The 24,496-nt window shown below is 50.9% G+C and overlaps 2 protein-coding genes across 5 annotated transcripts; one reads left to right on the forward strand and one right to left on the reverse strand.

Moving 5' to 3' along the window:
• The first annotated feature begins 63 nt into the window (after positions 1-63).
• SUMF2 (sulfatase modifying factor 2) lies at positions 64-14,047 on the forward strand. Of its 3 annotated transcripts, none has more exons than XM_061209151.1 (9): positions 64-1,167; positions 4,026-4,182; positions 7,352-7,466; positions 7,900-7,944; positions 8,187-8,460; positions 9,325-9,380; positions 11,551-11,635; positions 11,816-11,960; positions 13,220-14,047. In XM_061209151.1, the coding sequence occupies exons 1-9, from the start codon at positions 1,023-1,025 to the stop codon at positions 13,302-13,304; spliced, it is 1,107 nt and encodes a 368-aa protein (XP_061065134.1). In that variant the 5' UTR covers positions 64-1,022; the 3' UTR covers positions 13,305-14,047. The 3 variants fall into 3 exon arrangements, with proteins under 3 accessions (XP_061065134.1, XP_061065135.1, XP_061065136.1); XM_061209152.1 differs by having other exon boundaries at positions 8,310-8,460; XM_061209153.1 differs by lacking the exons at positions 8,187-8,460; positions 9,325-9,380.
• Positions 13,734-22,660, reverse strand: PHKG1 (phosphorylase kinase catalytic subunit gamma 1). Of its 2 annotated transcripts, XM_061209150.1 has the most exons (11): positions 22,498-22,660; positions 20,207-20,298; positions 19,510-19,688; positions 19,022-19,076; positions 16,505-16,570; positions 16,063-16,226; positions 15,592-15,682; positions 15,302-15,455; positions 15,031-15,156; positions 14,823-14,929; positions 14,575-14,661 (listed from the first exon to the last, which is right to left on the reverse strand). In XM_061209150.1, exons 2-10 carry the CDS (start codon positions 20,287-20,289, stop codon positions 14,843-14,845), a joined length of 1,005 nt encoding a protein of 334 aa, XP_061065133.1. In that variant the 5' UTR covers positions 20,290-20,298; positions 22,498-22,660; the 3' UTR covers positions 14,575-14,661; positions 14,823-14,842. The 2 variants fall into 2 exon arrangements, with proteins under 2 accessions (XP_061065132.1, XP_061065133.1); XM_061209149.1 differs by lacking the exon at positions 14,823-14,929 and having other exon boundaries at positions 13,734-14,661.
• Between the last annotated feature and the right edge of the window lie 1,836 nt (positions 22,661-24,496).

Below are 24,496 nucleotides of genomic sequence, written 5' to 3' on the forward strand. Positions count from 1 at the left end.
TTTATCTCCAATAGTTCCCTGTCATTAAGCATTTAAGTTTTCAATTTTTATGCTAGTTATAAATAAGACGTAAGTAACTTAAGGTTTTGAAAGCATTCCTGCTTCCTTAGTATAAATCCTTTTGAGCAGGGGTCCCCCACAACCCCTGGGCGGAGGACCAGTACTGTTCAGCGGCCTGTTAGGAACCAGGCCACACAGCAGGTGAGCAGGGAGCAAGCAAGCAAAGCTTCATTTGCTGCTCCCCATTGCTTGCATGACTGCCTGAACCATCCCCCACCCCCCTCGAAAAACTGTCTTTCACGAAACCGGTCCTGGTGCCCAAAAGGTTGGGGACAGCTGCTTTTGAGTAAAAAAAACTATTGGATAAATTGGACTTTTCATGCTTTTGAAGTAGCTTTGCTAAACTGCTTCCCAGAAATGTTACGTTGTAGTGAGTAGAAAGATGGAACTAGAGCTGCAAGTCTAAAGTGGCAAAATAGGAAAGGCAGAGGTTAAATACATGGCTGAAGGCGTGGTGACTGAGGACCTGGTGAGGTAAGAGATTTTCAGGCAAGATGGTATTTTTGCACCTCAGAACCTTGCTTAGGCTGATATCCCTTCCAAACCCTCTAGTGTCCTATTTTTCTCACCCAAATTACTGTTCTCTTCTACATGTTGCCACAAAATACAGTAGGTATATTTGAAGACCTTGAAAGGGAAGTTGTGTGTTGCTAAGCTTTGCGTTTTGAGGACTTTGCAGTTGCCTACAGTGAGCGTACAATAAATTGGAAGTTGAAACCTTTTCTGTGATCTTGCAATGGTACTCCAGGGCAGAAAAGGGAAGGAAATCAGTCCGTCCAAATGTTCACAAGCTAAAGAAGGGGCTTCTGGAATGGCAGGGTCTCTCGATCCCAACGCTGAGAAAATTGCCTTCTCTTAATTACTTGGCCCGGCAACACTGGAGCTTCGGCCCCAGGACTAATTTCTAGGTGGGGCCGCGTAGAGGAGCAGTGCGCACGCGTGCGCGGGGCACGGCCGCCGACATGATGCGCGCGGGGCGCGTGCGCAGCAGAGCCGCACGGTGGCGCGTCTCGTGGGGCTTCCGGGGTTGTGTTCTCGGCATGGCCACCTCGCTGTCGCCGCTGCTGACTCTGCTGTCGCTCCTCTCCGGCCCGTGGCTCGAACTAGGTCAGTGTGCTGGCCTGCCCGACTGCCCCTGGCGCCATTCGTCCCTGGAGGCAGGAGAAAAGGGGTGGGGCGCTCGGCTCCGGCGGGGAAAGAGACGATGGCCGGTCTGCCCGCCTGCTGCGCGATCTTGCAGCGGCCGGAGGTGCCTCCCAGAGGCGGCCAACTTGGCGAGGTGTATCTCACTTCTTTTTTACTTTTAACTTATTATTCTGGAATCTTTTGAGCATAAAAAAAGAATAAAACGATCCTCTCCCGTCCACCACGTACCCGTTGCCTAGTTTAAACGGTTGCCAATTTATGGCTTTAATCTTGCTTCTTTGGGACCCTTCCCACTTTCTCCTTCCCCTGGGAAATTCATTTTGGAGTGAATCGAGGCACGATACAATTTTATTCCTCAATATTTAACTTGAATAGCCAAAAAGACAAGAAGTCACGAAAAAAAAAGTATCACTTTCCCACCTAAAAAATTAACCGTATTCCTTAACACCATTAAACATCCAGTTAGTGTTCAAGTTCACCTACTGTAAATGTTTTTAAATTATAGTTTACTTGTTGAATTAGTGTCAAAATAAAATTCATATATTGCTATTGTGTGTGTGTGTTTTGTTTTGTTTTGTTTTGGCTGTGTTGGGTCTTCATTGCTGCGCGTGGGCTTTAGTTGCCGCGAGCCGGGGGCTACTCTCTTCGTTGTGGTGCGCCGGCTTTTCATTGCGGTGGCTTCTCTTGTTGCGGAGCATGGGCTCTAGGCTTGTGGCCTTCAGTAGTTGTGGCACGCAGGCTCAGTAGCTGTGGCTCAAGGGCTGTAGAGCACAGGTTCAGTAGTTGTGGCGCACGGGCTTAGTTGCTACGCGGCATGTGAGATCTTGCTAGACCAGGCATCGAACCTGTCTCCACTGCATTGGCAGGCATATTCTTAACGACTGCGCCACCAGGGAAGTCCCTGTATGTCGTTTCTTAATTCCCTTTTAATCTGAGAATTTCCTGCTTTCTCTCGTCCAACCCTCACCCCCCTTAAAGTGGACGAAATCATGTGTGAGTGTGTCAGAATGAGAATGAGAAAAGGGCCAAAGATGGGATACTGGGGAACATGAAAAGATGTGGACTCTGCCTTTAGGGAAATTATAGTACTTAGACACCGTTAGGTAGAAACATAACGAAATAGTACGTCAAGCCAGAGAAGTGTGACCTTTTGGAAATAGCACTGACCTGGAAGTAAGGAGACCTGGGTTTCTCCTGTTAACTAGCTGTTTAAGTCATTTCCGTTCGGGTTTTGGTTTCCTCCTGTCATATGAGCGGGTTGAAATAAAGATCCTTTTAATTCTATGATTTTTGGAGGTATCCAAACAGCAAGTGTAAAGCAGTTCATTCAGTCATTTGATGATAATTATTGTGCACTTGTGCTAGGTGCCAGGGATACACTGGCAAAACAGATGTAGTTCTTTTCTTTCTGGAGCATATGATATAATGGTGAAAATCATTACGAATTGATAAGAGTTCAAACAAGTGAAAAGGAAGAGTCAGAGAAACAACATGAGCAGTAGTATGGGTAGAAAGTTGATAGATGTATTTCAGAGTATAGTGTCTATATTTATCTCGCTGGGACAAAAGGTTGTCGTGCAGAAGAATAATAGAGAGGTAAGGAAAGGAAATAAACATTTGTTGAAAACCTACCAGGACTTCCCTGGTGGTCCAGTGGTTAAGACTCTGTGCTCCCGGCCACTTCCCTGGTGGCGCAGTGGTTAAGAATCCACCTGCCAATGCAGGGGACACGGGTTCGAGCCCTGGTCTGGGAAGATCCCACATGCCACGGAGCAACTAAGCCCGTGTGCCACAACTACTGAGCCTGCGCTCTGGAGCCTGTGAGCCACAACTACTGAGCCTGTGTGCTGCAGCTACTGAAGCCTGTGCACCTAGAGCCCGTGCTCCGCAACGAGAGAAGCCACCGCAATAAGAAGCCTGCACACCACAACAAAGAGTAGCCCCCGCTGACCGCAACTAGAGAAAGCCCGCGCACAGCAACGAAGACCCAACCCAGCCAAAAATAATAAATAAATAAAATTAAAAAAAAAAAAAAAAAAAGACTCTGTGCTCCCAATGCAGGGGGCCTGGGTTGGGTTCGATCCTTGGTCAGGGAACTAGATCCCACATGTATGTTGCAACTAAGAGTTTGCATGCCACAACTAAGACCCGGTGCAACAAAATAAAATTAATTTAAAAAAAAAAGAAAGAAAGAAAACCTACCATGAGCTAAACATTTCACACATTATTTTAATACAGCCATGCATTTGAGTTAGATATTATCCCCATTTTACAGATGAAGAAATTGAAATCCAGACTAAGTAATTTGCCCAAAGTCACCCAGCAAATTAAGTGACAGAACAAGAATTTAAAGCCAAAATTTTTTTTAAAATACATTTATTTATTTATTTAATTTTGACTGTGTTGGGTCTTCGTTGCTGCACGCTGGCGTTCTCTAGTTGCGGTGAGCAGGGGCTACTCTTCGTTGTGGTGTGCGGGCTTCTCATTGAGGTGGCTTCTCTTGTTGTGGAACACGGGCTGTAGGCGTGCGGGCTTCAGTAGTTGTGGCGCAAGGGTTCAGTAGTTGTGGCTTGCGGGCTCAGTAGTTGTGGTGCACGGGCTTAGTTGCTCCGCGGCATGTGGGATCTTCCCAGACCAGGGCTTGAACCCGTGTCCTCTGCAATGGCAGGCGGATTCTTAACCACTTCGCCACCAGGGAAGTCCTAACGCCAAATTTTTTAAGCCTCCATTGTTTTTTTCATTATAGCATTATGAGTTTTACATATGATCCAAATATTGCCACTTCTTTTATATATATTCGACTCTTTTTTTCTCTGCAGGGAATGGGCAGACGACCAACATGGTCCAGCTACCAGGTGGGAGATTCCAGATGGGAACAAATTCACCAGATGGCAGAGATGGTGAAGGACCTGTCCAGGAGGTGACGGTAAAACCCTTTGCCATCGACATATTTCCTGTCACCAACAAAGACTTCAGGTACAACCAGTGTTCTTCCAGGAGAAGTAAAGGCTATTCTAATCTTCATAATATTTAAAAGGAGATTAGCTTGTTCACTACCACATATCATCTTTGCAATGGTACAGTGAGATAAGTGTTGTCAACGTTTTGAGGATGAAGAATCTGAAGTCCAGGGACTTCCCTGGTGGCGCAGTGGTTAAGAATCTGCCTGCCAATGCAGGGGACACGGGTTCGAGCCCTGGCCCGGGAAGATCCCACATGCCGCAGAGCAACTAAGCCCGTGCGCCACAACTACTGAGCCTGCACTCTAGAGCCCACGAGCCACAACTACTGAACCCTTGCGCCACAACTACTGAAGCCCGCACGCCTAGAGCCCATGCTCCGCAACAAGAGAAGCCCGCACACCACAACGAAGAGTAGCCCCCGCTCACCGCAACTAGAGAAAGCCCACGTGCAGCAACGAAGACCCAACGCAGCCAAAATTTAAAAAAAAAAAAAAAAAAAAAAGTATCTGAAGTCCAAAATTTCTGTTAGTGGCAGAGCTGGGCCTGGAACTCAGATCCTCTGACTCTTGAGCCAGTGGATTGTCCAGTGCACTGGGCATAGCGCTGAGAAATATGGGCAGAAGCCAGACACTGAACAGAAACCTCTGCAACGGGAGAAGGAATTGGGAGAAGGGTCATAGTAGCTGAGAGTCCCTTAAATTCCCTTTACATTTACTTAGGGAAATGGCGTTGTTTCCAGAATCAAACATTTTGGTTCCAGCTTAATCTAAGAAACCATGTTGAGCTGCGTCAGTGTCTCCAAGGTGATATGTTTTGGGTAGGCCAAAGAAGAAAATGATCCAGGACATATGTATAACTTACCTCCAAATGGTAGAGGAGGGAGTATATAGAGAGGAGAGGGAAAGGAAGAGGAGGGGATGGGAAGACAATAAAGCAAATGTGAGAAATGACTTAAATGTTACATTTGTGGACTTAAAACTTTTCAGGATAAAAAGTTTTGGGGAAAATTTGATGCAGGAGACACAGGCTGAAGTAAGCATAAGGATTGTCAGTATAGTCCTCAGGCCTTTTGACTCATTGGTTCCACCTCTAGGGATTTGTCTTGAAGAATTAAAAGTTGTCTGAAAACATTTAGCTAAAAAACATTTAGCTATTGATACAACGCTAATACATTTACAATGTCATCTTGTAAACAAATGTTAACAATTTTAGAATCACTTAAACATATTGTATCAATATAACAGACTACTTAGCAGCCCTTAAAAATCCTGTTGTCAAAAACAGATAGTTCTGAAGTGTTAAGTGAAGAAAGTAGGTTACAAAATACTAAGTAGGGTATGATCCCATTTTTTAAAACTATATGTATAGAATGTATATGCATTAAAAAAGACCTGGAAGATGCAACATGGCATTAGGTGACAGATTCTGCTCATGTTTTTGTGACTTCCAAATGAAAATAATTACAGGAAGCACCTTCTGAAAGCGATTTAAAAATCCTTGGTTGTGGGGTGAAGAGGGAGAGAATATGGACAGGTATATCTTAGTTGGTGTGATAATGGATGATTTTAGTTTTTTTCTTTTTACCTACCTCTATTTCCTCATTTTTATATAATATGATGTTATATATGCTTTTAAAAAAAATATTTTTAAACAGGAAAGTTATTAAAATCAAAGGAGAAATCACTTCTGATCAGGCTTGCACCGCATCATGACAACCAGAAATAGCTAGCTAGGTAGATACATTCTTTTTTTTTTTTTTTAATTTTATTTTATTTATTTATTTTTGGCTGTGTTGGGTCTTCGTTGCTGCGTGTGGACTTTCTCTAGTTGCAGCGAGCGGGAGCTACTCTTCATTGCGTAGGCTTCTCATTGCGGTGGCTTCTCTTGTTGCGGAGCACAGGGTCTAGGCGCGCGGTTTTCAGTAGTTGTGGCTTGCGGGCTCTAGAGCGTAGGCTCAGTAGTTGTGGCGCACGGGCTTAGTTGCTCCGCGGCACGTGGGATCTTCCCGGACCAGGGCTCGAACCCGTGTCCCCTGCATTGGCAGGCGGATTCTTAACCACTGTGCCACCAGGGAAGCCCTAGATGCATTCTTTTATATTTTAAATTGACCTTTTATATTATGGAAATATAATGTCACCTCCAGTAAGCCCCTAAACTTTTCTTAGAACCCATAATCTGTCTTTGCCTCTCTGGTAAAAGAGTCTCAAACCGTTCAGGTGGTCAGCGGTTGGTAAATAGCTATTGCTACCAAATCTCATCTCCTCCTCCATTCTCAATGCCCCTTTGATGGGTGAACAATGTCTTCTCATATCAGAGGTCTGGCACAGATGGAATACTCTTAGCCCAGTGAAAACAATCCATCTTACCCTGGAAATCTGCTTGCTGAAATTTGCTCAGCCATACCAAACTATATGAAAATCCGTTCTAAAATGTCGGCAAGTCATTTTTGTTTGACTCAATCTCCCTCATCTGTTAGAGGGAGATAATAACCCCTGTTCTGCCTCCCTCCTGTGATTGTTGTGACATTAGGTATGTGACGAAGACCTTTCCGAAGAGAGACCCATTCCCACCCTTGAATCTTCTCAGCAGCTTTATTCATTATCTCCAAAAACTGGAGGTAACCCAGATGACCTGCAACTGGTGAATGGATAAACAAAATATGGTCTATACATCCAATGAAATACTACTCAGCAATGAAAAGCAACAAACTAAAAAAAAAAAAAGGAACAGGGATGAATCTTGGAAGCAGTATGCTAAGTGAAAGAAGCCAGACCCCAAAAACTACATACTGTATCATTCAATTTATGTGAATTTATATTCTGGGAAAGGCAAAACTATAGAGACAAACAACAGATCAGTGGTTGCAGAGGCATAGGGGAATTTTAGGGGGTGGTTGATGGAACTGCTCTGTATCTTGATTGTGATAGTGACTACGTGCTTTGTCAAAACTCACAAAACTATACACCAAAAAGAGTGAATTCTCCTGTTTGCGAACTGCACGCACAGCAACAGATTTTAAAAGAAAATCTGCTCAGGCTCTCAGGTTAATTCCTTGTAGTTCATGAAACTTCTGTGATGTGTGACTAATAGGATAAGGGTGTATGAGGTGTTCTGGAGCAGGAGAGGGTGAGGGTGGAGCACAGAACCCTATTAGCTAAACCATATGAAACATCTCTTTTCAGGGAGTTTGTCAGGGAGAAAAAGTACCAGACAGAGGCTGAGGTGTTTGGGTGGAGCTTTGTCTTTGAGGACCTTGTCTCTGATGAGCTTAGAAACAGAGCAACCCAGAAAATGCAGGTAAGAGAACCTAGGTTTGCCGCTGAGGGAATGGGAGTGGGACCTAGACAGAGGATCCTGTGGGATCTGGGGTCCCCTGGGCCACAGTAGAGAATCAAACCTGAGAACCAGAGACAGGGAGGAAGCAACAGAGACCCACCCTGGAAGAGTCAGATGAACACACACTCCCAGGAAGTTCACCCTGTGCTGGTTTCTGTACGTGGAGACTCTGTAAAGATGCAGATACACACAGGGTTCAAGATAGTCCCTGGACCAACAAGAGAACCCCTTGAGAAGCCTCCCTCCAATACGGGTGGTGAGATTTTGGACACAGCCTCACTTGGACCACCTGAGTCTCAGCCTGAAGTCTCTGCTTTGCCTCCTGGGTGTCAGTCAGGAAGGTGCCCTCGCTGGGTCAGAGCATCTTTTCAGTTGTGTTCCTTCCTTTTTGCAGCCTCTTCTCTGGTGGCTTCCAGTGGAAAGGGCATTCTGGAGGCAGGTAAGGGTTGGTTCCTCTACTTTGTTTTCTACCCCTGTTGACTCTTGGGAGGCCTGGCTTCCCTAGATCCTTGCCCATCTAGAAATACTGAGTTTAAAAGGATGACAGAGAAATTTCAGGGAAGTAGCCAAGCCACCCTGTTTTCTCTGCCCTAATCCTTTTACCCCTGGCCCATCCCATTTCTCCCTTTCGTCTCATGTTTAGTCCTTCTTTCTGACTCTGGACCTCTCCTCACTCACCAGGCTCTCTCTTCCCACTTCCTTGCTCCATCTGTGGTAAAAGCTGAACTCAGGCACCCTAAGCCTAGCCTTCCTCAGACTTCCACGAGCTCCCAGAAGCTTGTCTCACTTCATCCTGGCTATCAGCCTGCAGGTCCCGGCTCTGGCATCCGAGAGAAACTGGAGCTCCCAGTGGTACACGTGAGCTGGAATGATGCCCGTGCCTACTGTGCTTGGCGGGGGAAACGGCTGCCCATTGAGGAAGAGTGGGAGTTTGCTGCCCGAGGGGGCTTGAAGGGTATAGAGATGCTAAGCGATTTCCCTTTTTTCTTTCTCCCCATCCTGCCTTGCATGGGGGGCTTTAAAGGGTGGGACAGGTTTGTGCTCCCTAGAGCAGTGCTGCTTACACTGTGTAGTGATGGCCCAGTTGTTGGTGGTGTTATTTCTAATCCGTCTCAGACCAATACTTCCATAAAATAGCATAAAAATTAATAACTGGAAAATGGAATGAAAAAACCAGACATATATTTTTTTTAATTGTTGCAGAGTCTACAGACATGTTCCATTTCAATAAGTATAATCAGAACAACATAGCATAGGGAAAAAGAAAAGGATTACCTACACTGTATACCTTTTCCATAGCTGTATAGGGATTAATATAACATTGCTATTTGCTTATAACTTTGTTAGTTTGCAATCCTAGCTAAACAGAAAGTTAGAGTGAAATAGCAATTTCCCATATTCAACACCTCTACACAGTCTTTGAATGAACACTGGCTATACCAATAGTCAAAGTTATGAATGTGATAAATGAGGTTGCTTGTTCATTTATCCAGTCTAAGTCTAACGAACAAGTTTCTCAATGATTACTCTCAGTTTCTGTACTTATCCCAGCATGAGCTGGTAACAGATAGTTTGCAGAATGGCATTGGTCAGAACCACACCTAGAATTGTCCTGTCCTGGAGCAAATCAGAAGCCAGGGCCTCCGAGTGCAATACTGTGAGTGGAAGGGAGGGGCGTGGGAAGTAAAAGTAAGTAATCTTACTCTTCTGTTCTCATCACTTCCTCACTTCCTTTCGGCTGCCTCGCTCTTTCTGCCTTTCCCTTCTTCCCCAACTTCTCACCTCTCCCTCCTCCGCTGTCTCCTTGCCCTCCTGGCAGGTCAGGTTTACCCCTGGGGAAACGAGTTCCAGCCAAACCGCACCAACCTGTGGCAGGTAAGACACACGTTCCTCACTCCTGTCCCTTCTCAGAGTGTTGATTGAGACCTGCTGTGGGCTAGACACTGTGTTAGGCTGTGGGACTCAGAGGCCTTCGTGTTCTAATGGAACTGAAAGCTGGTAAAGGGGTAAAGCAGAAGACAACGTGGTGGGGCCGTATAGTGAAGATGTGCAGCGTGTGCTGGGAGTGTGCTCTCTTGTGCTGCAAGAGCGGGGCGTGACTTCACAGTGAACATGACATTCGAGCTGATTGAACCGGAGTTTGCCACGAGAAAAGTGGAGGAAACAACATGCCTGTCAGCAGTGGATTAGGAAAGGGTGCTGTGTGTTCAGAGACATGCCAGACTTGGAGAGGCTAGCGCACAGGGAAACAGGAGGTATAGGATGTGAAATAGGCAGTGGATTGGAGGCAGATTATGAAGGACCAGGGGTGCCAAGATGTGGTTTTAGATTTTACCCTCCAGGCAGTGGGGAGCCGACAGAGGTCTTGAAACAGGGGAGCGACAACATCATTTTGATTTGGGGGATGCTGATTGTTGAAAATTTGTGTGGGATCAAATGAAGTAGAGCTGCAGGAGGTCTCTGAATCCAAGGCTGCGGCCATGGCCCGGGGATGTGAACACTTGCATGAAGTGGAAGTGAAATCGAGAGGAAGCCAGGTGGGAGATGCCTGCCTGAGAGGAGAGACAGGGTTTGGTACTTCGCCAAACATGGAGGAGTGGAAGAGAGAAGGACTCAAGCATGAATCCAAGCTTGGGCAAGAGGGTGCTGGTGTGACCATTATCCAGAATAGATAATATGCATGTTGGGGGTCAGAGGGATAGAACTTGGTCAGTTTAGGATCAGCCTAGCTTAAGCTGCCTTTGGGTCATGGATATGCTCAGTAAGAGGTTGAAAGTATGAGTTTGGAGCTTAGGACAGAGGTCTGGGTCAGAGCAACTGGTTTGAAGTCAACAGCATACACTGTAGGCAGGAATGACATTCCCCAGGGGGACTCTGCAGCATGAGGGGAGCCCAGCACCAGCATTTTAGGGTGAAGCCTTGAAAAGGGCCTGAGAGGTAGACTGACCTTTTAGATGATCTTGGGATCAGAGCTTTGCAAAAAGTCTTATCTGACTTATTCACCATGGGATCTTTGATAAATTAACTGTTTTGAGTCTCAGTTGCTAGTTTTTTTGTTTGTTTGTTTTTGGTTTTTTTTTTTGGCTGCGTTAGGTCTTCGTTGCGGTGCGCGGGCTTCTCATTGCAGTGGCTTCTCTTGTTGTGGCGCATGGGCTCTAGGAGTGCGGGCTTCAGTAGTTGTGGCACACGGGCTCAGTAGTTGTGGCTTGCGGGCTCTAGAGCGCAGACTCAGTAGTTGTGGCACACAGGCTTAGTTGCACTGCGGCATGTGGGATCTTCCCGGACCAGGACTCGAACCCATGTCCCCTGCATTGGCAGGTGGATTCTTAACCACTACACCACCAGGGAAGTCCCAGGTGCTAGCTTTTTAAAGGGAGAAAATACTTGCCTCACAACCTGGTCAGCATTAAAGACATAGATGTAGCAGCCCTAGCACATAGTTGGCGATGAGTAAATTGTAGCCCCTTCATCTTCCCTTTCATAAGATCAGCCTGCATAGAGCAGGGGCAGCTGAACTCCAATTTCAATGAGAAGCAGAATGAACAAGTTGAACAAATTGCATCAGCAAATACAGGTTACTTTTCCAGAATTTTGGCGGTAAAAAGCAGGAGGTGAGGAAGGCAGGGTCAGAGCAGATGAGGGAGAGTTAAGCCTGTTGGTGGTAGAAGGGAAAGCGATGGTACAGGGGAGCACAGGATGAGCATCCTGGTTCCTGAGGAGACGGGTGCAGGTCATGGAGGAGGGGAGGCAGAGCCTTTCTTCTCAAGGCACATGGGGAGGAAGTCGAGAAAGTGGGAGTGGGGCAGGCTGGTGTGGACACAGGGGAAACGACACACTTCCTAATCCAGCCAGGTGGTCATGGTGGAGGACATGAGGCAGCTGGTTTGGGAGCTCAGGGTGGGAACCTCGGGTCACTGCCCCGTGCCCTTCCCCTACCCGAGAGGATACCGCAAGATGGCCTTGGTTTAAACTCCTCTGGGCAGGTGGGAGCAGCTGCCTTGGGACGGGATGGTAAATCTTTCAGCCTAAATTTCTCCCCCCTCAGGGAAAGTTCCCCAAGGGCGACAAGGCTGAGGATGGCTTCCACGGAGTCTCCCCGGTGAACGCTTTCCCCCCACAGAACAACTACGGTAAGATTGCTCGTCGGGTTGCTGTCAGCGTTCACAGCTTGGTTGGTGGGACGGTCCTGCCTGAAAGATGAGGCGGAGAGAAGCAGCACCGGGAAGCATTAGCTCCCCAGGGCCATCGATGGCCAGGAGGGGCGGGGGTGGCGCTCCCCAGCCTGGGCCAGACCCGCCGCTGTGCTTCAGGGCTCTCTGACCTCGTGGGCAACGTGTGGGAGTGGACAGCGTCACCATACCAGCCTGCCGACCAGGACATGCGTGTCCTCCGGGGGGCGTCCTGGATCGACACGGCGGACGGCTCTGCCAATCACCGGGCCCGGGTCACCACCAGGTGAGGCGCTCAGTAGCTGGGGGCTGAGGGTCTGGGTCCTGGTCTCCCAGAGCACAGGTGGCACCAGATCTGGCATGGCCACCGCTGCCGTGCCTCCCCCTCCACTGGGGGCTGTGGGTACAGAAGAGGAAGCAAGCCACACTTGCCATGAAAAGCCAAGAGCCTGGGACTGCTGGTGCCTTTTCCTGCCAGCAGTCAGCACCAAGGCAGACTCTATGTCCAGCATCTTAATTATGTGGTTTCCCCTCTTGTCCTCAGAGCTAGGCCTGCAGAGAGAGGGAAGTGGAATGGCCACATCGATAGGTCATGGCCAGGGGTCATGGAAATATTGACTCTTCCAACGAGTGTGCACATGAAAAGTCATTTTCTACAGCCATTTTGTTTTACAATCAAGAAAAAACAGGCCCAGGAAGGTCCTGGAACCTGCTCATTTCACACAGATGGCTAGTGGTGGCACCTGAATGGTAGAGTCCCCGGCTCCCGAGTCCCCTTCTAGGACTTTCTACTTTGTTCATCTGTAGATTTATTTTGGTTAATCTCCCTGCAACTCCTCCTGCTCCTGGGTTCCATAAGGACTGTAGAGAAGCCACTGTTCCTGTGGCCTCAGGGTATCAGGTTTGCAGGCATTTGATACATTGAGCCCCCTGGATTTTCCTCACCTTTTTCTTTAGGACAAAGTAGTGGAGAAAGTATTGGCCTGGGGACCAGGAAACTGGGTTTGCCACTGATTCTGTTGTGCCACTGAAGCAGTGGTTGGCCTTGGGCAAGACATTTAAATCTTTCTAGTGTCTGACTCTGGGTCTGTGAGATGGTGAACAAAACCCTCCTTCCAGAGCAGTAAGGGAAATGGCAAATGAAGGAATACATGTGAAACTTCTTTGGAAAGTGTGAGGTACTGATTGGTGCTATGATAGTCTCACTTCTTGCCGACAGGTTTTTTTCGGCTGAGTTATTCTAAACTACCGACAGTCCAAGTTATTACTTGTGGCCTTTCCTTCCTTCCAGTTCAGTCTTTCAGGACCACCCTCACTTCCTCCACTCTGTCCCAAGGTCCCTTCTTACCCCTTTCCCCCAGGAATGGCACACCCTCAGGCCCTACCCTCACACTAGGTTCCTTTCCAGACTGTGTATGCCCCCCCACCAGTCCTCAGGCGCCCCAGACCACAGCAGGCCCTGGGAGCTGGAGCAGGAGAGTTGGGTTAGGCCCCGGGTCCCTTTCTCAACAAATGTCCATTGTCTCTCCCCTTCTCTGGTGGCAGGATGGGCAACACTCCAGATTCAGCCTCAGACAACCTAGGCTTCCGCTGTGCTTCCAGTGTAGGCCGACCGCCTGGGGAGCTGTGAGCAGCCACACAGAGATGAGAGGAGTCCCCCGTGGCACTCCCTGGCCACATGCCAAACACAGCCAAACTTGGGACTGCGTCCATCCCCTCCCCCATCCTCTGCGGCAGGCACCTCTCCCCCGGGCAGGAAAGGACCCTGACCTCCGCGGAGGGGCGCCACTGTCTCTTGGAGAAGGGGCCCAACTTACTGATTGTGCCCAGGAGCCGGATGTTTCTCTTAGAGGTCAAATATTGACCGTATGGGGGCCACATACTCAAAACAGTTGGGGCACAGTGCTCTGAAAGGCAGTTTGTGAAAAAATTTTAAATCTGCTCCCTCCTCCTTTCTCGCTGTCTGACCCGGGGACCTGACATTGTTTGCTCAAGGCAGAATTTCCCCAGGTCTCCTTGTTTTCCCAGCAAGTTGCTGTAGAAGGAAAATGATTCCTTCATTTGCTTTATTTGTGGGGTTTCATGCACCTCCAAGGGAACCTAGTTTCCACCGTATGTGAAATGCAGTTCTGTGGGCTCTTTAAAGCACAATGTCAGTCTTAAAAGGGTCTAGGAGAACGACGGATTTACCAGGCGCAACTGTGTATCATGGGAGGCACAGAGTGAATAATACTCCACAAAGACAAACAGCAGAAGCTTCCCTTTCTATTATTATGTAAGGGCTGCCCTATGCCTCTAAAAACATGGCCCCAGAGAAGAACCTGCTCCCGTGGTGTCACTGGACTTTGTGAGGTCAGCAAAATCTCCTGTGATTGCGATTCTCAGACTGTTCTCTTTCATCCTCACCCTGGGACCCTAAAGGCGGTACACCGAGTGTCAGTAACTGTGGGCCTCCCGTGAGGACAAGCGGACATGGTGGTATAGCTGGGCCATGGAGAGGCAGGGTGCTCCTGGTTCTGGACCACAGCTGGTCCCCCACCCCGTGGGCCTGGCTCCAACTGCACTGACCACCGCGTGACGCCTCCAAGACGGGAGGGTGGCCCCAGCTCCTGGGGTCCGGGCCGGGGCCAAGCGCCCCCTCTGGACAGAGGCCTGCACATGCTGTCACTCCTGTGCCCTCCATATCGGTGGCTTCTCCTCCCAGCCTGACCCCCGTCCCGCCTGCCCTGCCGGCCTGCCCGTCAGTAGCCCTCCTCAGCCAGGGAGAGGAGCACGGCCTTGGGTGTGTTCTCGAAGAGCGCCGCCCGGTTTTGCTGCTGCCCCTTCTTCACCCAGTGGCCATAGATCCGGAAAGCGTAGGCGTCGATGAGTCGCCGCAGGGGCCGGAGGGCATAGGGGTCTCGGATGACGATCTCCCGGGTCACGGGCTTCACCCGGCGGTACTGGTAGTAGATCCGCACGGAAGCCAGCACCGTCAGGGCGATCACCTGCGGAGGGCCTGGCCTGAGAGCTGGACCCGCCGCACGGCCTGTTTCCTTCCCAGTCCGTGACGGCAGGCCCTGAGCTTGTTTGCCACGAAGGCTTTTGTGGTTTCCGCTGGGCCTGTCCTAGCGTTCCCGCCCCCCACCCCCGTTACCCCCATTCTCACCCGACCAGCAGGCGCAGGGCTTAAGGCTGTCGGAGCCAGAAGCCAGAAGTTGAGCTGCAACCATCACAGGGCTGGGCGGGAGGAGAAGGGTGGGTGCTCTGGAAACCCTGTGGGTGTAAGGAGTCCCCAAGAAGGGCACCGGGAGCTCGGATTTCAGGGGCCTGCGGCACCTGCCCCAGGGCCCTGAGTGGCAGGCGAGCTTAAGTACCTTGAACTTCCCCCGGGGGCTGAAGTGACGCACTTCCTCCACCGTGTACTGCTGGAAGAAGGGATGCGCTAAGGCCTCTTCTGCCGAACAGCGGCCTTTGGGGCTCACCACCAAGAAGCGGGAGACCTGAGAGAACGAGACAGAACGGAAGACGTTTATGGGGGGTCCCTCCTGGCAGGGCCTCCATCCCGTGGCATGCATGGTACACTCCCCTCTCCCCACTGTACTTGCCCCTCGCCTGACCCCCGAGCCAGGAGGCCTTTCCTCTCACCAAGTCCTTCACAGTGTCCGAGTAATCATCCCATTCTGGTGAGCCAAACTGGTAGCTGCCACTCATGATCATCCTCAACATCAGCATCTGCTTGCGGTGCCAGAAGGGTGGGGAGCCGGCCAGCAGGGTGTACATGACGACCCCTGTGCTCCACCTGGCACCGGGCAGCGGGGAGGAAGGCAGGAGGGCCAGCTGGAGCTCCCACCGCGCCCTCCTCCCTAGCCAGGTGCTCCCGGCCATGGGGGCATCCCTGTCCCTACGGGTCACCTCCCTCCCCCCAACACACTCACATGTCCACCTCCTTCCCATAGCCAGGGTGGTCATCATCCATGGAGCACTCAATGATCTCAGGGGCCAGGTAACTGGGCGTCCCACAGACCTCTGCAGGGACAGTTTCCATCAGAACAGGTCAGCAGAGGCACTTGGAAGAGGAAAGCCCAAAGAGACAATGGAGAAGGAACCGAAGTGGTGGCTGGGCTGGGACTCTGAACACGGGCCTGGCCCAGGGCCAAGGGCAGGGCCAGGGTGCTGGGTCCCGTGGCCACTCGATGGGGGACCATCAGTGGCCTGGTCACTTCTAGCTATCCTGGCCTGGAATGCAGGCAGTGGGAACCTGGCTCAGCCCAGTCCGGGGAAGAAACACCCAGCCCTGAAATGGTAGGATTTTTATTCTGGGGGGGAAACCCAGGCAACCTCTGTTCCTAGGAGAGCTGAGGAGAGAGCCTGAGCCCCTGACATGGGCCAAGGCCATGTTACCGGACCTCGCAGCTTCTTTCCTGGCTCCAGCTGGCAGGAAAAGCCAAAGTCTGTGAGCTTGATGTTCATGTCATCATCCAAGAGGATGTTCTCAGGTTTCAGATCCCGATGCACGATGTTGAGTTTGTGCAAGGTGAAGATCACCTCCAGCAGGGCTCTCATGATCTTTCTGGGGTGGGACAGGAACAGGTTACTTTCATCTGCTACTCTGCAGGGTCAGGTAACAGGCAGGGACACCAAAGCCCATAAGCCAGCTGGACTGCAAGTGAGGGAGGACTCAAGACAGGCCAGGCCTACCTTGGCTGAGTCAAGGAGGAAAGGAGGCCACCAAAGCCAGCGGAGCACACTACCCACCCAGACGGGCGCATGCCACGCCTCCTCCAAGACCGCGGTGCCTAAGCAAGGGACTCAGGCCGGAAGTAGGGAGAGGGGCAAGTGGACCCTCACCTGGTTTCCTTCTCACTCAGGGTGACCTTCTCAGTGAGGTAATCAAAGAGCTCCCCTCTCTTCATCCTGTGGGGACAGAGGGTTTGTAGCTGGATGTGCCCCAAGGCTACCCCCTCCTTACCCTGCTCCCAGAAAACTTTCCCACCCTAACACCTCCAGGGGCAAAGTGGGCTGCTCCCCACAAAGGACCAAGGTCTGTGGGGAGGAGCTAGGGAAGTGAGTGGAGAGGCTGTCTCGGAAGGTTGAAAGAAGAACAAGGGAGACTGGGGGCTGGGGGATGGCAGCTGTGCGAAGGTCCCCCCGTGCGTGGGAGTGACAGCATGGACTGGGATCCCTCAGGGTCAAAGTCAGGGTTGGGAGGGGGGAGAGGGAACTTGAGCCACTGGCACAAGGCCCCAGACCCAGATCAGAAGGACAGGAGTATCCTGGTTTTCCCCAGGAAAAAACAGAAGCAACAGTAGTGATGGAAGAGCAGTTTTACCTATTTTAGGATTTCTTAGGATTAAGAATTGCGGTTCCATTTTCTCACTTGGGATGATCTAGAAAGAGGTTTCTGCTAGAATCATCTAGTTATACTCTGAAGGGCAATTTGGGGCAGCATTAAAAATAGCTTCCCCAAGCAACTTCTTCAAAGGTTAGAGACATTTGAGCTGCCCCCAAGGACTCTACAGGACAGTGCCACCGAACGGAGTTGAGACAGCTAGAGCTGGGCAAGTCTGGAGGGGTCCTAGGAAAGTTAAATAGGAAAGGTGCATCCTGCCTGCCCCTCCAGGAAAAGCAGGGTCCAAGGGAAGAATTCTGGCCAGTATCTGAGGGAGGCAAGAAAATCCTTGAACTTAACTGGTGGGGCGGGGAGTTGAGTTCTGTTTGAGGAGCAACCCAGAAATTACAGAAGTGAGCCTCGTTTCATACACGATTGCTACTGTGTCCCTAAAAGGCAGTGTGTGCCTCCAGTTTTGATCACTTTAATTCCATTTTAAACACGCTAGGAGAATTCACTAATAGCAGCAGCAGCAAAAAGATTTACCAGTCAACAACACTGGGACCCTGCAAGGTCCATCAGCAGGCTCCTGCCTTCCTGGAGCTGGCGGGTGAATTGTACACACAGGCCAAGTTAAATTGTGTCTCCAAGAAAAACTTAACACTGCACATGTTCAGTATGGCTACAGAATGAAGTGTTCCAGCAATACAAAATCTGCTTGAATAATCTTCTCAAGTAAAGCTAGTCCCTAAATTAGCAGTTATGTATGGAGAAGTCAAGACAGCTCTCCAACAATGATTCGTGCAACAGAGATGTGTGGTCTTTAGTGAGGACTCAATGGAGCGGGGGCATGGGAGCTGGAGAGTTCCCTTCCTAGGGAACCTTTTCCAGTAAAAACGGTAAGAAGTCTGAGTGCACGGTTCACAGAACACTTTGTGTTGTTCGAATTTGATGCTTGGAGCCTGGTGAGATGGACAGTATCGTTTTTCCTTTCCTGAGAAAACAGGCTCTCACAGCTAAAAGGCCCACTGGTCCCTGGGGGCAGAGGGCCCTGTGACAAGGAGCTCATCTCAATAGCCCTGTTGGTGCACAAGCAGGGGAATAGTGACATGTAGCTGTTGATGCTGCTGCTGACGACAACGATGATGACGTCAATCTTTGAACCACATCCCAAATACAATCTCTACCACCTGTCTCCCTGCTGGGCCTCTTGCCCCCATATTGCTGGCTTCCTCCTTCCACTCTTGCCTCCTTACAGTCAGTGGGATCCTTTATAAAAGTAAGTCAGATCACATCACCCTCCTGCCCTTGGCCCGCCAAAATTCTTACCTCCAAAATGCCTGCATAATCTGCTTTTTGGTACTGACTGAACTTGCATCCTGCCATCGCCACAGGCTTGCTCCACTCCCCCATCCTGACTTCCTTGCCGAGCCTCAAACATGCCAAGCCCACCCCTGCCGGGCCCCTGCTCTGGCCGTTGCCTCTGCTAGAGGCTCCTTCTCCAGGTCTTGGCTCAGATCCCTCCCTCCCCTCATCCAGGTCTCTGCTCAGGTCACCTCCTGGAGAGCATTCCCTGCCCACTCCCTCTGACCCCTGCTCAGCTTTACATATATGTGTATATGTGTAACTCTGTGTGTGTTTTATGACTTGATTGCTTTCTGTTCACGCCCTGTGAAAATTAGTGCATGAAGTAGGATTGCGTATCCTCAACGTCTAGAGTAAGTATTGAATGACCACCATGGTCATCATCATGGTAGTTCATAATTATTAGCATTTACATTGTGCCAGTCACTGTGCCATTATTACTCCTGCAACACCGATGGGAAAGCTGATACTGACAGAAATCATCCAACCCATAAGTGATGGACCCAGGATTTAAAACCTGGCAGCCTGACTCCAGGGGCTGATCTGCCTAAAGTGTCTGTGACCTTATTTGGCATCCATGGTGTCAGGGGCTGGCTGCTCGTCTCCAGGAAGCCCTGGGTGGGGGACTACAATAGAAGCCTCTCCAATAGGCCCCAGGCCTGGGTACTTACAGATCAAACACCAAGAAGAAGAAAGTGTTGGTCTCATAAGTGTCCTTCAGCTGTACTGAAATGGAAATGGCTCGCTCGTCTCAGGCAACAGAGGAACCCAGGCGGGGGCAGTGGAGGCGCGGGGGGAAGGGGACTAAGGCCGCTGTGGCCGGACTCAGAAGCTGGAAGGGGTATCGCGATGGTGTTCAAAGGAGGCGCACCAGGGGAGGGGGCACCCAGGGACTTCACACTCCCATTCCCGCACCTGCACCCAGCCCTGCCTGTCACCCCTTCTGTGGGGCTGGAGGAGGAGGCTTAGAGCTGACTCCCGGGAGCAGTGAGGGTGGAGCCGGGAGCCTCAAGCCTCTGGGCACTGGGCTTTCAGGGCCTCGGGATGCGGGAGACACTGGTGGTTCTGGCTAGCTGCACTGGGGCCACATTCCCCGGCTTGGGTTATCAGAGCAGACCCATGGCAGGGCACCGCGCCGCGGCTCGGGGCCATCACTCACTGATGTTGGGGTGTCCTGAGACCTTGTGCAGGATGTCCACCTCCTTCTGCGTGGCCTCTCGCAGCTCCTGCGCCTCCTCGGAGCTGAAGCTGCCCCCACCCGTGACGTCGATGATCTTCACAGCGTACTCCTGGCGTGTGGGCTTGTGGATGCAGCGCCTGACAACGCTGCTCATTCCCCTGGGGGTGCAGAGGACAGATCATCCCCGGGGCCCCTCACCCCAGGGGGAGGCCCAGATCCAGGCCGCAGCAGAGATGTCCTGCCTTGTCCCCCAACTCCCTGTGAGCTTTGGGGGATGGTAGGATGGAGAAGGCACAGAGAGGGCGATTTGCCTGGAGCCCAAGAGGAGGAAGCCTGCTCTGGGGCCTCCTAGCTCCTAGTTCAGTGCTTTCTCGGCACGGAGGAAGAAGCTGCACCCTCTCAGGGCCATAAGCTTCTCTCTGACACCTGATTCCTGACCCTGGCCCCAAACTGGGGGAGCTCTTTGCTGGGAGAGGTCTCTAATCTGGGTGCTCTTATACCCGCTTCCTCCATCCTGGTGCAGGAGGGCAGGACCCCGAACTGAGAGATTCTCCAAGTGGACAGTGCTTTCGGGATGGAAATGGGGTCAGTGCTCAGGGTCGAGCAGAGATTGATCCCACCCGCAGTGCCGGCCGGAGCCCAGGACAGAACTTCATGGGGAAGGTCCGGGCCTTACCTGCCCAGGATCTCCTTGGGCTCGTAGTTCTCATAGAAGCCCTGTGCAGAACGGGAGTCCATCAGTGCCTTGTCCTGGGTCATGTTCAGCTCCTTAAAGAGGGGAACAGAAAGAAGCGGTCAGCCTTCCTGACCTGGGGGATGTGCTCTTTGAGGGCTGAAACTGTTTCTCCCTTTTTTTTTTTTTGGCTGCACCGCACAGCATGCGGGATCTTAGTTCCTTCCTCGTAACCAGGCACCCAGAGGAACCAGGGATCGAACCTGTGCCCCCTGCGCTGGAAGTGCGGAGTCTTAACCGCTGGACCGCCAGGGAAGTCCCTCTCCCTCATCTTTGTATTTCCTGGCATAGGTCTGGCCTCTTGTGAATATTCAAAATATATGTTTATGAATTTTTAAAAAAGCTTTGGAAAGAGCCCAACTTGCTTCTCCCCACTGGCTGTAAGCTCTTGTGACCCCAGGTGACCATGTGGCTCCTGGCATGTTCTCGTTGTTAGTTGTTGCTCCCCAGTAGGAGCAACAGGTGGGCAGCCAGGCCCCAGCCCAGGCTCGAGGCAGGAATCGGGCCACCAGGCTGCAAGGTTAGTTCTGACAGGGCCAGCACACGCTTGATTTTAGAAAGCACCACCGAGAAATTCTGCAAAGGACAAATTAAAGCGCTCTTTCTTCTTTGAGGCGACGAGGCTGGTCCTGCTTTTCCTCAGCCTGCTCTCTGCACTTCTGGAAAAGGTGAGAAGCTTCATGGTTTCATTTTCAAATAGGCTGCTCCCATAACCTCCCCTTATCTCCCCCACTTGTAACTGTCGTACCCAGAAAACACCCCTCCTCCTGGAACAGGCTTGCTGTGCTTCCCATTGCTGCTTCCTCACCCGTTCTGCCCTTAGTTTTTGCGATCACTGTTCCTCCTTCACCCTTCCTTCCTTCCCTCCTTCTGTCCTCCCTCCCTCCCTCCCTCCTTCCTTCCTTCCATTCATACTCTGAGAAGTACTGTGCCAGGTGCTCTGAGGGATGCAGAGTTTGATGGGTGAGTCCTGGTCCCAGCCTCTGGTATCACTTGTTGTCTCATCTCTATCCCACTGTGATCATCTCTAGATCATCCCAACCATCCCTCCCCACTGTGCCCAGTGCAGGTGTGTCGCAGGTGCTGCTCCGTAGATATAAGTCAATGGCTGGAGGTGTCCCTTTGGTCCAGGTTCCTGCCAGCAGGATGGTCATGTCCTCAGAATGCCCTGTGTCCTACCTAACGATGGCCAATGAGCCCTGAGTGGTCCTGCTGCAGTGTGGGGCAGAACGGAGCCAGGACACTCAGGCCTAGACCCAGAGGAGCTGGCCGGCTTTGCTTCAGGAACATAGAGGCCACTGGGTACAGAACTCCTACCTCACACAGAGGACTGGAGGAAGGGAGAAAATTCTGTACCAACAGGAAGAGGGGCAGATAGAAAATGGGCATGAGCTGCCTCTCAGCAGGGCCAAAGATGCCTCCGGACCCATTTCCACCGCCCTTTCTGGGTCCAAGAAGGTCTGGCCTGTCAAAGAGGCCAATTTGCTGACCAGCCAAGCAGCAGCCCTGGCTGCCTCAGGACAGGCCGGCTGTTTCAGGAAGGCTGGTGTCCCCACTGCTGGGTGCCTGGTTACCAGAGGAAGGATGAGAATAACAACAACAGTGTCCTCTGCCAGCAGCAGGCTCTGGAGCTGCCTCTGCTCCACCCCCGTCAGCAACCCCAGCTGAGCACCGCAGTGTCTGTTCCCCACAAAAACTAGCCCAGTCCCTGGTAAGCCCTTTAAAGTTCCCACGAGGGGCATCTCTTCCCCCTCCTCCCCCCACCTCCCAAAGCTGGGCAAGGAAAGATCTCTCCTTCCTGCAGCCCTCCCTGCACAGACGGTGTATGTGGACCCAGCCCGGGATGCCGTCCCATCAGGGCCCGTTCCCTGGCACAACCGGCCCCACTGAGCCCCAGCAGCACTCCCGTCTCCTGGGGTGGGCAGCGGAGGTCTATCTTGCCTCATGCCCTTACTCTAGGCCTAACCTGGGGCCAACTTCGCGCCTCTGTCCACTGCCCCCGCCTGCATTCCCCATGCCTTACCAAAGATGCCTTTGGAAAGGGTCCCCAAACGGGAGTAGGTAGCCTGGTCCTTTTTGGAACATGACATGCCTCCCTGAAACTTAGAGAATCAGTGCTGCCACTCTTCTGGGCCCATGTGCCTTCAGAAGCAGGGAGAGGTGGGTCTAATGGATGTGGGGGGTTCTGTCTTCTCTACGCCACAGCCTCTCCCGCTCCCCACCCAGCTACTCACCTCTATGTCCTCGCAGGCCCTGGAATGAACGTGACAGGAATCCCAAAGGTCCAGGAGCCCCCTGGGGACAGGAAACAACAGAGAGCTAAAGCGTGTCCCGAGCAGACGCTTATGGCCAGAACAGGATATCTTGCTGCTCTTCCTTCAGGCTTTGCTACTTGAGGACGGAAGGCTGATGTGCCAAAAATAAATCCCAGCTGCAAAGCTGGCATGCAGGCCAAGGCTCAGCAGGGGTGACCTCTGCTGGAGGGTGAGGGAAGCTCCGGTGGCCTGGGAGCAGGCAGGACAGCACAAGGTGACCCATCTTCCCTCTGGAGCTCACTCAAACTCCAGGCTTAGAGGAGATAAAGCCAGCTTGCTGGGAACACGCTGGCTTCTCTGGGAGCCATTCCTGTGTGTGCTGAGAGCAGAGCCCTGGAGACACCCCAGCACACTGGCGTGCCCACCCTGCAGCCCTGGCTGCTACAGGGACCCGCTCAGCTACGGTTTGTGTGGCTGCCTGACCCAATGCAGACCTCAAAGGCTAGGGAACATTCCCTTCAGGACTCCATCTCTGATCTGCCTCCATTTCATCCTTAACTTCAGCCTGCAGTTTCTAATGAATGAGAGGAGTTCCATGTGCCAGGAAAAGCACATGGGCTCTAACCGTGTGTGGCTTTAGGCTCTTTGGGTGAGGGTCCTCATCGGTGTGAGTCTAGCTTAAGAGGCTGACAGAGTTGGAAATAATGTATGAAACATGCTGGCTCACAAGTAGACACTTCTTAAATGCTCACCCTCATTCTAAAACTACCTGTTCTTCAAACCCCTAGTTCTTCTAATATACCAAACGAAGAAAGGGGTAATACACTGCTTCATACAGGTGCTGAGCCCACAAAAACCCATTTAATGAGCATTTTACAATGCGCTTCATATGCACTCTCATTGGGCCCCCAAAATTCTGGTATTAAGCCAATTTTAGAGAGAATGTGACTTGCTCGATGAGGCGAGTAGGAGGGCCTAGGTGAACCTCAGATGTAGGCCCACGTGCTCTTTCCATTGTATCACGCTCGCCATCTCTTCCACTCTGGGGAAATACTTTGCTGAACCGCTATACAGAAAGGAGTTGTAAATGACTTTGTCCCTATTCTTAAAGGCCTCCAGCTTATCGAGATGCAACATCTGGTTCCAAAGATGGAAACACTGAATTCTCCTTTTACTGTCAATAAGCCTTCTTCCCCGACTCTAAGCTGCAGACGCCTGCTGGCTTACACTTTCAATACATAACAAAAATCCCTTCTGACTTTAGGGCAAAAGGCCAATACACCTGGTGGATTATTCCCTGTGACCTTCTCTATGTAGCCATGGCTCCCACCAGGGGCAGGCCAGGTCAGCCAAGACTCTTGCATTTTATTGTCAGTGGTTCATTTTCCTTTGATTCAGTGATTCAACCATATTTGGGTACCCACCATACAGCATCACACCTTGGACGTAAGGGGCATTAACACTATGAACTCAGAGGTCCTGAGCCTTTAGGAAAATGGGGAAAGGAGCCCACTGATGAACCCAGGAGGGAATATGCTGAGGGACTGGCCAGTAGTGAATTGTCTGTGGTCATTTTGGTCCTTGGGCAAGGTAGTCTTGGCCTCTTTCAGGAAGTGAATGATTAGGTACAGAATGGGGCACTCTAAGAACACCGCTGAGGACAAGGAGGTAACAACTGAATAATTCACTTACTCAACAGCACTTCACTCACCTTGCAGTAACAGGAAAAAAAAATCAGATAATGGAAACTCTGAAAGGTATATTTGAAAGTAGGAAAACTGCAGAGCATAATGGAGACTGGAGGTCAACTCCCAGAAGTAAATGAAATTTTGAGCTCTTTGTGAGGGATGGAGCTGGGTTCATTTAAAAAAAAAAAAAAGATGCACCCGAAATTGAGTCCAACATGGACTTAAGACAGCTTGGAGAGGGCAACTTGAGTCTTTCAGGAAGAGGAAGCTACAATGCCTTAAGTAGAATA

The sequence above is a fragment of the Eubalaena glacialis genome, chromosome 13 (genome assembly GCF_028564815.1).
Source record: "Eubalaena glacialis isolate mEubGla1 chromosome 13, mEubGla1.1.hap2.+ XY, whole genome shotgun sequence".
In the NCBI taxonomy this organism is placed as follows: Eukaryota; Metazoa; Chordata; class Mammalia; order Artiodactyla; family Balaenidae; genus Eubalaena; species Eubalaena glacialis.